Raw genomic sequence first — 12311 nt, 5'->3', positions numbered from 1 at the left:
ATGTGGACTGATTACTTGCCAAATCGAAACCATGAGATAGATATGTCAATGTAGCGTTTGACTTGATTTTGTATGAATCGTTAGTGTTTGACTTTATTTGTGTTATTTATCTTTTGGACATGTTATTTACTCATTATTTGTACATCCTCTAAGTATGTATTTTTTATGTTATCAAGTCATGGTTTGTTTATTTATGATGTTATGCAGGTTAAAATGATGAAGGAAGAAAAAGTTACTAAGAAAGAACAAATAAAATGGACAGATTGGATGGATTATTGTTTTATTCAATCTATGATGACACAAGATGAGAAAGGATTAAGGATTAGTGGGAGTTTCATCCCACAAGCGTACACCAACATGGTGGAGGAGCTTAATCAAAAGTTTGGGAAGAGTTTAACAAAAAATCATTTAAAGGATCGTTTGAAAATTTTAAAATCAGGTTTTTCGCAATGGTATGACATGTTCCGCGGAACTTCATTGAGTGGGTTCGGTTGGAATTCTGAAACACAACTAATTGAAGCGGACGAGGAAGTGTGGGCCAACATAAACAATGTAAGTTTTTTTATTGCATGTTACTTAGTTTGTATACATTTATGTTATTTTTCTTAACAATAATTGTATTTGGGATTGTGTGTTACAGTCAAAGCCTGAGGCAATTTCATTAAAGTCCAAAAAAATACCAAACTACAATGAAATGATAGCTTTGTTTGCGAGAGATAGGGCTTCAGGGGTGCATGCTGAAACCCCGAAAGAGAAGAATGCTCGATTGAACAGGACTGAGGATATCAAAGTAGAAACAATTGAAGAAGTGGATCACTTACTAGCAAGCAATGACATAACACTTGAGAAACAACAAAAAAAATAATGATGATGATGATATTCAAGTGTTATCTCCTACATGCTTTTCACCGGTGAAAAATTCAAGTTCTAAGAAGTACAAAAGTAAAAAAAGGAAACATGAAATTGAAGATGAAGATGAACCTGAAGCTGAACCTAAATCGTTTGAAAAGGTTGTTATGAGTGCAGTTAAAGATGTGGCTTCTGCTATGAGGGAGGGTAACAAAATCTTCGAAAACTCTCATCATCGGGTTTGGAAATTTATAAAGAGTTAGAGCCAATGGATTTGGAACCCGATGAATTAGCAGAAGCTCTCATGTTTTTGTCGCGAAATCAATCCGATGCGGGGACATTATTTAGAGTTCCATTTAAAATATGAAAAAGTTTGCTGAAAAAAATGATTTGGGCAAGTAAATGACTTACTTAGGATGCTAGTTTTTTGATTTTTTTTATCAGTTTGACTTTATATTTTTTGTTTTTTGGTTTGAGTTCATACATTGGAATTTGTTTGATTATTATTGCATTGACTTTAAATTGGTTTCTTATGAATTTGTTTGATTATTCATACATTTATGTTATTTTTGGTTTGAGTTTATTGACTTCTATTCCACTTTATATTGGTTTTGTTTGAAAAAGATACAAATGAAGAACATACTTGAATTGTGATTAATAATGAATTATGCATTAATGATTTTTTATAAATAATCATGTGAAAAAAATAATTAAAGAAGTCGAGATGTAGGCGACAGTTGACAAAAAAAAATAGTTTAGGCGTAATTTTGTTTTCAAGAGAATCGTGTCGTATATATTTGAAATTATGGAAAAAAGGTGACAATGGTATAGTTGTCCACTTTTATTTTTCATTTCTTTTCCTTCCAACTCGGGAACACAAAGAAAAATAATTTTCCTTTTCTTTCTCTCGAACCCGGGAATAGAAAAATACACTTTACTTTCCTTTCCATTCTTTTCTTTTCTCTCCACATTTCTTTTCTTTTTTATTTCTTTCCTTTAAATGAAACTCGGAAACAAGGTGTTAGTGACGGAAAGAAAAGTAAAGCAAAAGGCTGACGTGACATGTAAAAAGTGAGGGATCCTTCCCGTACACACTCCCGGCTCTTAGGTGTGACAAAGAACTACACTTTGGTGGTAAAAACTAACGTAGTGTAATAATATATTATACGTAGTAGTGAAGGAAAGGAAGTGTTGTTTCTATAACACCGTTACCTCCAACCTAAGACCATCTCCAACCCACTCTCATTTTTTTTCCAAAAATGGAGTAAAAAATAGGATAAATAGTGTTTCATCTCCAACTCTACTCCATTTTTTACCCTAAAAAGTATATTTCATTCTTCCAACTTACATAGGTTGTCAAACACACCCTTTTACTAATTTGGTTTTAACAAAAATATAATCTATATTTTTTTTCATTACAATAATATTAAATAAATAAGATTATATTTATAACACATTTATAAGCTTTTGTAAAATATGTTATTGTTTTTTAAAAATTTTCAATATGTATTTAATTTTTTATAAGAATTTGATGAACAAAACACAAACTTTATATCTATAACTAGTTAATATAATTTAATATATAACAAAATATTATAAGTATTAAATATTACATTTAAATTATAATTAGTAGGTAAAAATAAATTAAAAATGTATAAATATATAAACAAAGAGACTAAAACCAACAACATAAAGTTCATCCCTATTTTGGGAGAAATGAATAGTATACCACAATATTTGGTGTAATACTATTCATATCCCCAAAATAGGAGAATAAATGAGGGTGGGTTGGAGAAGAATGAGGAAAAAATAGGGAAAATAATGGAAATAGGAGTGAGTTGGAGATGCTGCAAGGAGTAATACCGATGTAGTGAAGTGATATATCATATTTTTTGGGTAAGGAACTGTGGACCCCTAGAATTTCATTGTGAATGACTCCAACATTTTGACGCTCCATCCTCTACACTTCGACCCCACGAACGTTGCTGTGATTAACCCTAAACTCAACGAAAGTTGTTGCGATTAACCCTAAACTCAACGACCTAAACTCAAGACGTTGCTACCATTACTATTTAGACCATCACTATCTTTCTGCATTGTGTGCTCGACTACGACCTTGGTGAGTTCTTTGACTTATTTTCTCCATTTTTGTTGATTTTGATTGATAATAAACGAGTTTCATGTGTACTGATGTTTGTTTTGTTGAATTTTGTTGGGGAAATGCTTATGTGATTCTATACTCTGCATATGTTTATTGATTTTGGTTAATTACGGTTTTTTGTGTGTTGATTAAAGTTTTCTTATTTTACTCAACATATTTTTTATCGATTAAAGTTTTTAGAGATAAATATAAATCTAGCCAAAATCCTTAATAACTTATCAAAAAATAATCAAATAAAACCACTTAGCCAAAAATAGCCCACAAAAGAGTTGTCAACCTACAGTTGACTACTCTTTTCCGAAGTTGACTACTCTTTTCCGCAGTTGACTACTCTTTTCCCCTAATGGGCTACTGTTTCGTGTTTTGTATAATTTTTTTTTTCATTTTTAAGATACAAAACCGTAGGTTTTTTAAAACCTACGGTTTCCTCTCGTTAACCTACGGTTTTCCAAACCGTAGCCTACGGTTTTGAAAAAAAAAAGGTTTTTTTTTTTTTTTTTTTTTTAAATTTACTGTTTTGGGGTTAAAATCTACTGTTTTGTCAAAAAAGCTACTGTTTTAAATTTATTATTTTAAATTTTTTTTTTTGTGATATAGACTATAAAAAAGATTGTTTATAATATGTAGAAATTGTTAAAATAATTCTCAAAATAACTTGTAAAAATAATTCTACATTTTATAAATAATTCTCAAAAAATTTAAACAAAATGATTGTTAAAATAATTCTACATATTATAAACAATCTTTTTTTAGTCTATATCACAAAAAAAATAATAATAATAATAATAAATAAATTTAAAACAGTAGTTTTTTTGACAAAACAGTAGATTTTAACCCCAAAACAGTAAATTAAAAAAAAAACGTATTTTTTTTCCCAAAACCGTAGGCTACGGTTTGGGAAACCGTAGGTTTTAAAAAACCTACGGTTTTGTATCTTAAAAATGATTTTTTTTTATACAAAACACGAAACAGTAGACGAATTGGCGAAACTGTAGACGAATATCGAAACCTGCGGTTTCGTGGGCTATATTTGGACATTTACTAATTTTTGGCTAAAAATTGCTAATCACTTCCCTAATTTGGCTACTTTAGTAATTGCCCCAAGTTTTTATCTTTGTCTATCTTTTTTGTTAATTAAACGTGGGTAAGTAGGGAAAGAACATATTGGGATGTGCTGCAATTGGAATTGGAAAAAGAGCAGAAAGATTTCCATCAATTCATTGACATTTCATTTGTCTGGTTTTTATCTTTTTAGACATCGATAGATTTTACTCACAGTTGGTGATTTAGATTTTTGACAAGCAAAACAATCAAACAAAAAGCAGATTACAACAAAGAGATTTTATTTAATTAAAGTGAGTTGAGCCCTCTTTCTGAAGTACTTTGAACTTTGACGCATGTCTTTATTCACTCGCTTCATCCGCATGTTTGGTAATTATGTTGATGTTTGTTTCTTGCGATCTGTTTTAAAATGATGATGATTAAAGTTTTTTCCTGCAATTTCAATACTCAGCATCGGTTTTGATGTCTGTTTCTGTACTTTATTACCTATCTCTCTGATTTTACAATTTCTATACTCAGAATCTGTAAGTTACTTTTTCATAGATTATAAACATATTAATTGTATGTTTATTTCCTTTACATAATTGATAATTGTGATCAAATTATTCTTCGAATATTTATTTATATTTATACTTTATATGATGATGAATAGATCTTAATAGTATTATAAGTTTCTTTATTTGATTTTGCAATTTATATGGTTTATAGTTTTTTTATAATTTGTTATCATGCGGATATATTTTAGTGATTTGAACACAAATCAATTTACACGTTTTCGTGAAAAGGGAATCATTAAAGAAATCGATTTGAATGTTTTCTTACCTATTTAAAACGATTTTATTTTATAATAAAGAGTTTAGTAAAGGACAATTTTGTCATTTGACACCGTTTGAATTCCAAATTCTTTGCCCAACCAAACAGAAATATCGAAAAGAATTGAATTGAAATCCATTCCATTTTTGCCAACCAAACAAGTGATTGGATTTGACTTCCTTCGATTTTCAAAACCTTCAAATTTCAATTTTCTCGAAAAAAAAATTCAATCCTCCTCCGAAAACAATCATCAAACCAAACACTCCATAAGGATTAACAATAATATGGGAAAGTGGATTAGTCTAAAGGTTTATAGATATATGCGAAAGTAAATTTAATCCTCAGAAAATAATCATGTTTTTATTTAGCAAATTAATTTTATATTTAATTATATTTCAAAAAATAAATTTAAAAAGCGAGAATAAGTGAGATGTGACTATTTCATAGATGAAAAAAGAAGTGAGCTTCTCTCTCAATCTCAATCTTATCTATCACTTAATTATCATTAACAAAGTAGACGACTTTATTTCTTGGCAAACATTAATGAGAACATTGCATTATTATATTTCCTCACTCTATAAACCTTTACCAGATACATAACAATTACATACAATACAAATAAATGAATAATCAAAGTCATAAAGGTACATCTGTTGGATAGTCTTGTGGGTGTCTTTTTATTGTATTTCTAATCAATCTCTCTTGATCCTTTAGACTTGAAGGTAACTCTTCATACACATCAGTAAACATGTTTTCAAGTGATGGCTTCTCTGTTTTTTCCGCTACTTGAATTGCATTTATCACCTGCTTTCTAATGTTGGCTCGAAATTCAGATTCTTGTTCATCACTCCACCAACCTTTTCTCTGAACCCATTTCCTAAAAATGGATACCGGGTTTCGCGATGTTTTCCAGTGTTCAATTTCATCTGCGGGCCGATACTTTGTTGAATCATCAGAAGTTGAGTGGTGCCCTACTCTATAAGTCATAGCCTTCATGTTCATATACCATAAAAGATAAGAAAAACATATATAATTAGTTGGGATTTTGGAGTTGATCAATTTGAATTTGGAACAGTTTATTAGGTTAATATTAATACCTCGATTAGTATCGGTCGTTGTTCAGTGACAGCCATTTCACGGGCCACACGTACTACATTATAGACCGCGAGAGCATCATTTCCATCCACTCTGATACTTCGGATACCATACCCGTGTCCCTTCACAACAATGCCATCACCTGAAAACGTTTTGAGGTAGATTTTGTTATGGTAAATGTAAAAAAGTTAATTAAGAGTGAAAATAGTTATAAGTACTTCGAAATTGATCTGTGGTAGGAGTGCTAATAGCCCATCCATTGTTGCGACAAATGAAAACAACCGGGGCTTCCAAAACCGCCGCAAAGTTTAAACTTGCATGGAAATCTCCCTAAACAAGAATCACAAACAAAGTTAAAAGACAGGACAAGACAAGACACAACAGTCAGTGTATCGCGTTCTGCATGCATTGAACTGAAACTGGAACTAATATCAATTAATTGTCTATGCAAAAGATTATCGAAAATAGGTCTAGAAAAGGTACCTCACTTGAACTGCCATCACCAAAAAAGGCAACAACACATGCATCTTTTTTCTCTGTTTTTAGAGAGTATGCAGCACCAACAGCTTGAGGAAGTTGTGTCCTGAAAATAAGTGACAAATAAATGATTAGTTATTTTTCGCGTGTTACTATAGAAACGACAGGATATGACAAGACAAGACAAGACATTGTATTGTGTTCAGAGATAACCACTCACGCTAAAGGTGATGAGACAGTGAAGTAATTGTGCTTCTTGGATCCGTAATGAATCGGCATTTGCCTTCCTTTCCCATAATCATTCTTGTTTCCAAAGCATTGATTCACAAATTCTTGCAATGTAAAACCTCTCCACCACAAGATTCCTGGTTCTCGATACTGAAATTAATGCCAACAAAATATTAATTACTTGTCATCATGATAATGAGCAAACATGTCCATTTTATTTAGGATCTTCACCTATTAAAAGGAAATCCTAGCTGATTACATGTCAATTTAGTCACATCGATCAGCTTTTATTGATGTTATCGTTAACGTCTTTGATAAACATATATACCAACCAAACCAAATTTCAGTAGACTTTTATATATATATATATATATATATATATATATATATATATATATATATATATATATATATATATATAGGCCCACTTTTTATTACCCGGTATTATAATTTGAAAATATATTTATTTTGTACACATAAATAAAATTTGTCAAATTTTATCTTTAAATAATATCTTTAGTAACGTTGTAATTCAACAAAAACATTTTTTATTTTATTTTTATAAATTTCGATACATCAAATAAATTGACAAAGTCTAAAGACTACTACAGAAATAACTAACAAAAACCCAACAAGTTTGAATCTAATTAAAACTAATAGAAGTTATTGGTAGCATTTATTGTTACAATAATTGAAAGACTAGATAACATTAAATATGATAGTGATGAAAACCTGTAAACGTCAAATACAAGGAAAAGATATGTGAAGGTGGAATAAATTAAAATCATTTACAATAAAATGATGTAAACTAAACTCTACAATCATTTAAGAAAATATATTGATCATATTAAATATCACAATACGACAGCAACAATTTTCATTTTTTTATAAAGTTACAAACAAAGTAAATATAAATAAAACTCAATATTTGTACAATTTTGAAGATATAATATGATGAAAATAAAACACATTAAAATAATACCTGTGGCATAATGAGATCATCGGAGGAAAGTGCTGCTGCTGATGCTAGATTGATAGCTTCTTCACCAAATGAAGTAACATAAAACGATATTCTTCCTTGCCTTTGTGCTTCATACAAAACCGTATCCAAACTGTCAAGTGTCAACATGCCACTATACATCTTCATTGCAACTTCCTTATTCATCTAAATATATATTCAAAGTTTTCATGATCATCAAATAATTAATTTATTATTTGTATTATTAAAAGATTATTTAAAAGAATAGATATATATACATGTTGTTTGGGAGATGAAAGCTCATAGCCGTTATCATCAAGAACTCGATAACATTCCACTCGCTTCTCAGATGACTCCGGGAGAAACCTCATTTCAGAAGTGAACCCAATTTTACCACCAGGGAAATCCATACTACCCTATTGCATTAAAAAAAACAATAAAATAAGAAAGAAAAATACAAATAAATAATTAGATTTTTTTTAGACTATAAAAGGAAAGGTCAATAAGAAAGATGCAAAAAATATAGTAATTTAGAACTTAGAAGTGCCCGAAAGTATCCGGTAGTAGATAGATAACGAATTACTTATTAAACACTGGGTCAAAATTTTGACCTTCTCTATCACGCAGTTTCTCAAAATATTGACCATCTTTATCACGCAGTTACATACTTGACATATTAAAACTTAAAAAATGTTATTTAATGTTATATAGTAAATGTTAATTTCCTGATTTTTTTTTTCTGTTGTTACGGTTTTGTCCAAAATAAAGACTTCACTTATTTCAAGCTTTTGTAAAATTTACAATGATGTTCTCGAAAGTTTATAATACCCTCTTTTAAATACAACTAAATTTACTTATACGTTAACAACTCTTATTTTCAAAGTATTGAGATTAAATATATATGTTTTGTTTCATATTTTTACCACAAATCTTAATTGGCGTTAGAGATATGATATGTCATATCAACATATTTTTTAGCATTGGGAGGCAAAAGATAAAATAATGATAATAATAATAATAATAATAATAATAATAATAATAATAATAATAATAATAATATACAAATTAGTAGACATCTATGGGATGTTATAGCGTTCTTGCAATTAAAAAAAAAGAAAAAAAAGGAAAAAAAAGTAGACATCTATATGATCTGTAATGCATGTTTATCGTGACATGATATGCATAAAAGTTGTTTTTGACACTAGCTATCTTATTGTTTACACGATGTTCAATTTACAATAAACTCCAAGGATATTTTTTTTATGATTTTAAACGGCAAAAAGTGAGTTGTGTACAAAAAGATTTTTTTTTCAATAATCGGTTTAAGTTATAGATTTGTTCTAAACATTTTGAGATCTGTTTTTTTTTCTTTTTCTTAAATCAAAACTATGGTTGAACTTCTATGGTGTGATGTAATTGTTGCTACCAACAAACCTAGATATGAATGGACTTTATTTCTTATGAAAGTGGGCTACCATATTTATTTGAATAAACTAAAGTCTAAACAATAAATTAAGAGTTCCAGTTCACTTATAGATCCAATCATCATTAACATAACATTTAAACATTTCTTTTCCAAACTAAAAAATTAATAAGATTTGAAAAAAATAAAATAAAAAAATACAAGACTTGCACCCTGTCTTCATCACCGGAGTAAACTCCCAGAAGGCAAGTAAGATATTGCATTAGAGTCGTAAGTGGCAAATAAAATATTGCATCATGAGAAAATCATCCGCCGTTTTAAATAGATATATACTTATAAAACCCAATAATTTGACCAGATTTTGAGTCTAAGGATTTGGGGAAATATAAAACAATAATCTAAATTTTGAACATGGCATAATATTCTAATTAATTCTTTTGACAAATATCTTTTACACCGAAAATATTCCGCAAAACGCCCCCCTTAACATGATGCTTGGATATGGATACGTGAATTACTAATTTGGTTCCCAAATAATTTTGTGACGCCCTTCCTCCCAAACGGGCCAAATAAATAAATAATAATAAATCTACTATAATAAATAAGAATTATTTTTGCCACTTAGTTACATTCTCATGTATTTTGAGACATGTAATTTTATGATTAATTCTTAAAAATTAATTTACAGTTGTTATTTTTGTGGTAATTTGACATGTAATTTTATGGTTAATTCTTAAAAATTAATTTACAGTTGTCATTTTTGTGGTAATTTTCAATTTTCTTAATTGACTATTCTTATTTTTAGGTTATAAAAAGTAATTAATGTGTCATTAATTTGTTTCCTTATATTTTCAAATTTTAATATGTTTCCTTTAACGTATATAATTCAAATTCAAAATTGGCACGTTCTTTCAAAGTTCAGTGTCATTTAGACCAAAATGGTCTACATAGAAAAAATAATCAAACTTTTTTGTTTTTCATAAAAAATTGTGGTTAAACCACAAATAAGGCCAACATATAATTATTTCTCGGTAGTTTGGTTTATTAGTATAAATTAAATTATTTATTTATTATTTTGTTTGTATTTGTTTAATATTTTCTAAAAAAAATATTTAATATTTATTTCTTCGTATATAATTTTTTTTAAACAACCTTCCTATTACACGGTCTACATAGAAAAAATAATCAAACTTTTTTGTTTTTCATAAAAAATTGTGGTTAAACCACAAATAAGGCCAACATATAATTATTTCTCGGTAGTTTGGTTTATTAGTATAAATTAAATTATTTATTTATTATTTTGTTTGTATTTATTTAATATTTTCTAAAAAAAATATTTAATATTTATTTCTTCGTATATAATTTTTTTTAAACAACCTTCCTATTACACGGTCTAATACCTAGTTTGGTAATGAAGTTGGGTATATAGTATAAGTTGTGGTGTATAAGAACATTAATCCGAGTTTGATTAATGTATCTATTATCAATCAAACAAGGTTTTGCGTAACCAAATTACGTTATAAAATCACCAACAGAAATCAAATTATAAAAGGAATTGAAGAAGATAAAATCACAGATTCTATATATGCATGCGCTCAAAGAGAGAGAGAGAGAGAGAGAGAGAGAGAGAGAGAGAGAGAGAGAGAGAGAGAGAGAGAGAGAGAGAGAGAGAGATTTACCTGAATTTGTTCATCGTCATCATCGCTAGAGAAGAAATCCAATTGTGGCCCAGCTTGCGATGATTCAAAGCGGCGAGATCTGAAAACGGCCGCCGGTGATGAATCGGCGCACGGAAAGAATGAATAAGGCTTTCTGAAATTCCCGGTGCTGCTGTCATCGGAATCACCGAAGGAAGCAATAACAGTAGAGGAAGTTCGTAATGATCTGAAAGTGGTGGATATCAATGTTTTGGTGAAATAATCGGCGCCTTTTCTACCGGCCAACCATATTGCCATTCTGAATTAAGGTTATACTGGGAGCAGAGACAGAGAATTACAGAAAGAGAAAGAGAAAGGGAAGAAGAGTTTGAAGGTGAAGTGAGGATGAGAAGGGAATTTAATGGCACAAATTATTGTTGTTGTTGTTGTTTGTATGTTGAGTGTTGACATGTCTAGAAGATTGAGAAGCACGTGTTGCTTAAATGAAATCCCATGCTTTACGTGGGATCTGAATTCTGAAACAAAACCCGATTCCCTCCTTATTTAAAAAAAAAAATACAAAATTATAAAAGTGGCCCATTTAGTTTGAAAAAAATTGCATGGTGATGATAATTATAAAACTATTACTGTTTGGTCTTTGTGGTTTTAAATGTTGCCTGTTTGATTTTTGAGTTCTATTTTACTTCCTAACTGATTTAAAATTACAATTTTATTTTATACAAATTACAACCTTTTTAATTTAATTCATTTTTTTTATTTTACTAGTTTAAACTAACAAAAAAAATGCAAATGAATCGAACCCATCCTCTCTCTCTCTCTCTCTCTCTCTCTCTCTCTCTCTCTCTCTCTCTCTCTCTCTCTCTCTCTCTCTCTCTCTCTCTCTCTCTCTCCATATGTAGTTAGTTACAAGGCAGAAAAACCCAACCCCTCACTCTACATATCCTTAAATAACCTACAATGTCACAAAGAAACCCCGCATCACCACCGCTCCCTTCTCCCCATCCCCATCCCCATCACCATCCATTCCATCTAACCTTGTATACCAAAGCCAATTGTCTTCCGCAACCTTTGTGGGCGTCTACGAAGGTCATGGTGGCCCCAAGGCTACAAAACCGCCTTCATCGGCAACGAATGGTTGAGACAAATGTTGCTAGTTAAAACCCACCCCATCCACCTTTGTCGACCGTTAATGGGTGCATTTTATTTAATTATTTCTGTAATTTATTTTTGCATATTTAAATTTATCTTTAGTTAATCATAATGCATATATATGTTTTATTCTTTTTGTATTATATCAGGTAATTTCTAGTTTTTGTGCTTAATTACAGATGTTTAGGAGACTAATACAGAGCATGGATAATCCGGAGACTAGTGAGAAGGATGCAGACTTGGATTTGAAGATTATGGATTTTGGGCTTGATGATGATTGAGAATGGAAGATCTTGGGATAAGGAGTGTTAGAAGAGAGGTGATTGGACTAATTGTAGTCCATGTTGAAGACATCATGGGATACATTTTCGGGTTTGGACAATTGGAAGCACAGGAACAAGGAAGAGCCTTATGAAA

The 12311-nt window shown here is 30.1% G+C and overlaps 1 protein-coding gene and 1 pseudogene across 1 annotated transcript; one reads left to right on the top strand and one right to left on the bottom strand.

Moving 5' to 3' along the window:
* Window positions 1-213: 213 nt before the first annotated feature.
* Window positions 214-1216, top strand: LOC145111890 (uncharacterized; annotated as a pseudogene).
* A 4168-nt stretch (window positions 1217-5384) lies between these two features.
* LOC145126729 (2-oxoisovalerate dehydrogenase subunit alpha 2, mitochondrial-like) lies at window positions 5385-11199 on the bottom strand. Its single transcript, XM_079063932.1, has 8 exons — window positions 10767-11199; window positions 7943-8080; window positions 7668-7850; window positions 6678-6835; window positions 6464-6563; window positions 6199-6310; window positions 5983-6122; window positions 5385-5875 (listed from the first exon to the last, which is right to left on the bottom strand). The coding sequence occupies exons 1-8, from the start codon at window positions 11040-11042 to the stop codon at window positions 5522-5524; spliced, it is 1461 nt and encodes a 486-aa protein (XP_078920058.1). The 5' UTR covers window positions 11043-11199; the 3' UTR covers window positions 5385-5521.
* Window positions 11200-12311: the final 1112 nt, after the last annotated feature.

The sequence above is a fragment of the Lactuca virosa genome, chromosome 1, assembly GCF_052849685.1.
Source record: "Lactuca virosa cultivar CGN04683 chromosome 1, Lactuca_virosa_CGN04683_v6, whole genome shotgun sequence".
Lineage (NCBI taxonomy): Eukaryota > Viridiplantae > Streptophyta > Magnoliopsida > Asterales > Asteraceae > Lactuca > Lactuca virosa.
The sequence above is the reverse complement of the archived record's forward strand: the minus strand, read 5'-3'. Positions and strand labels throughout refer to the sequence as shown.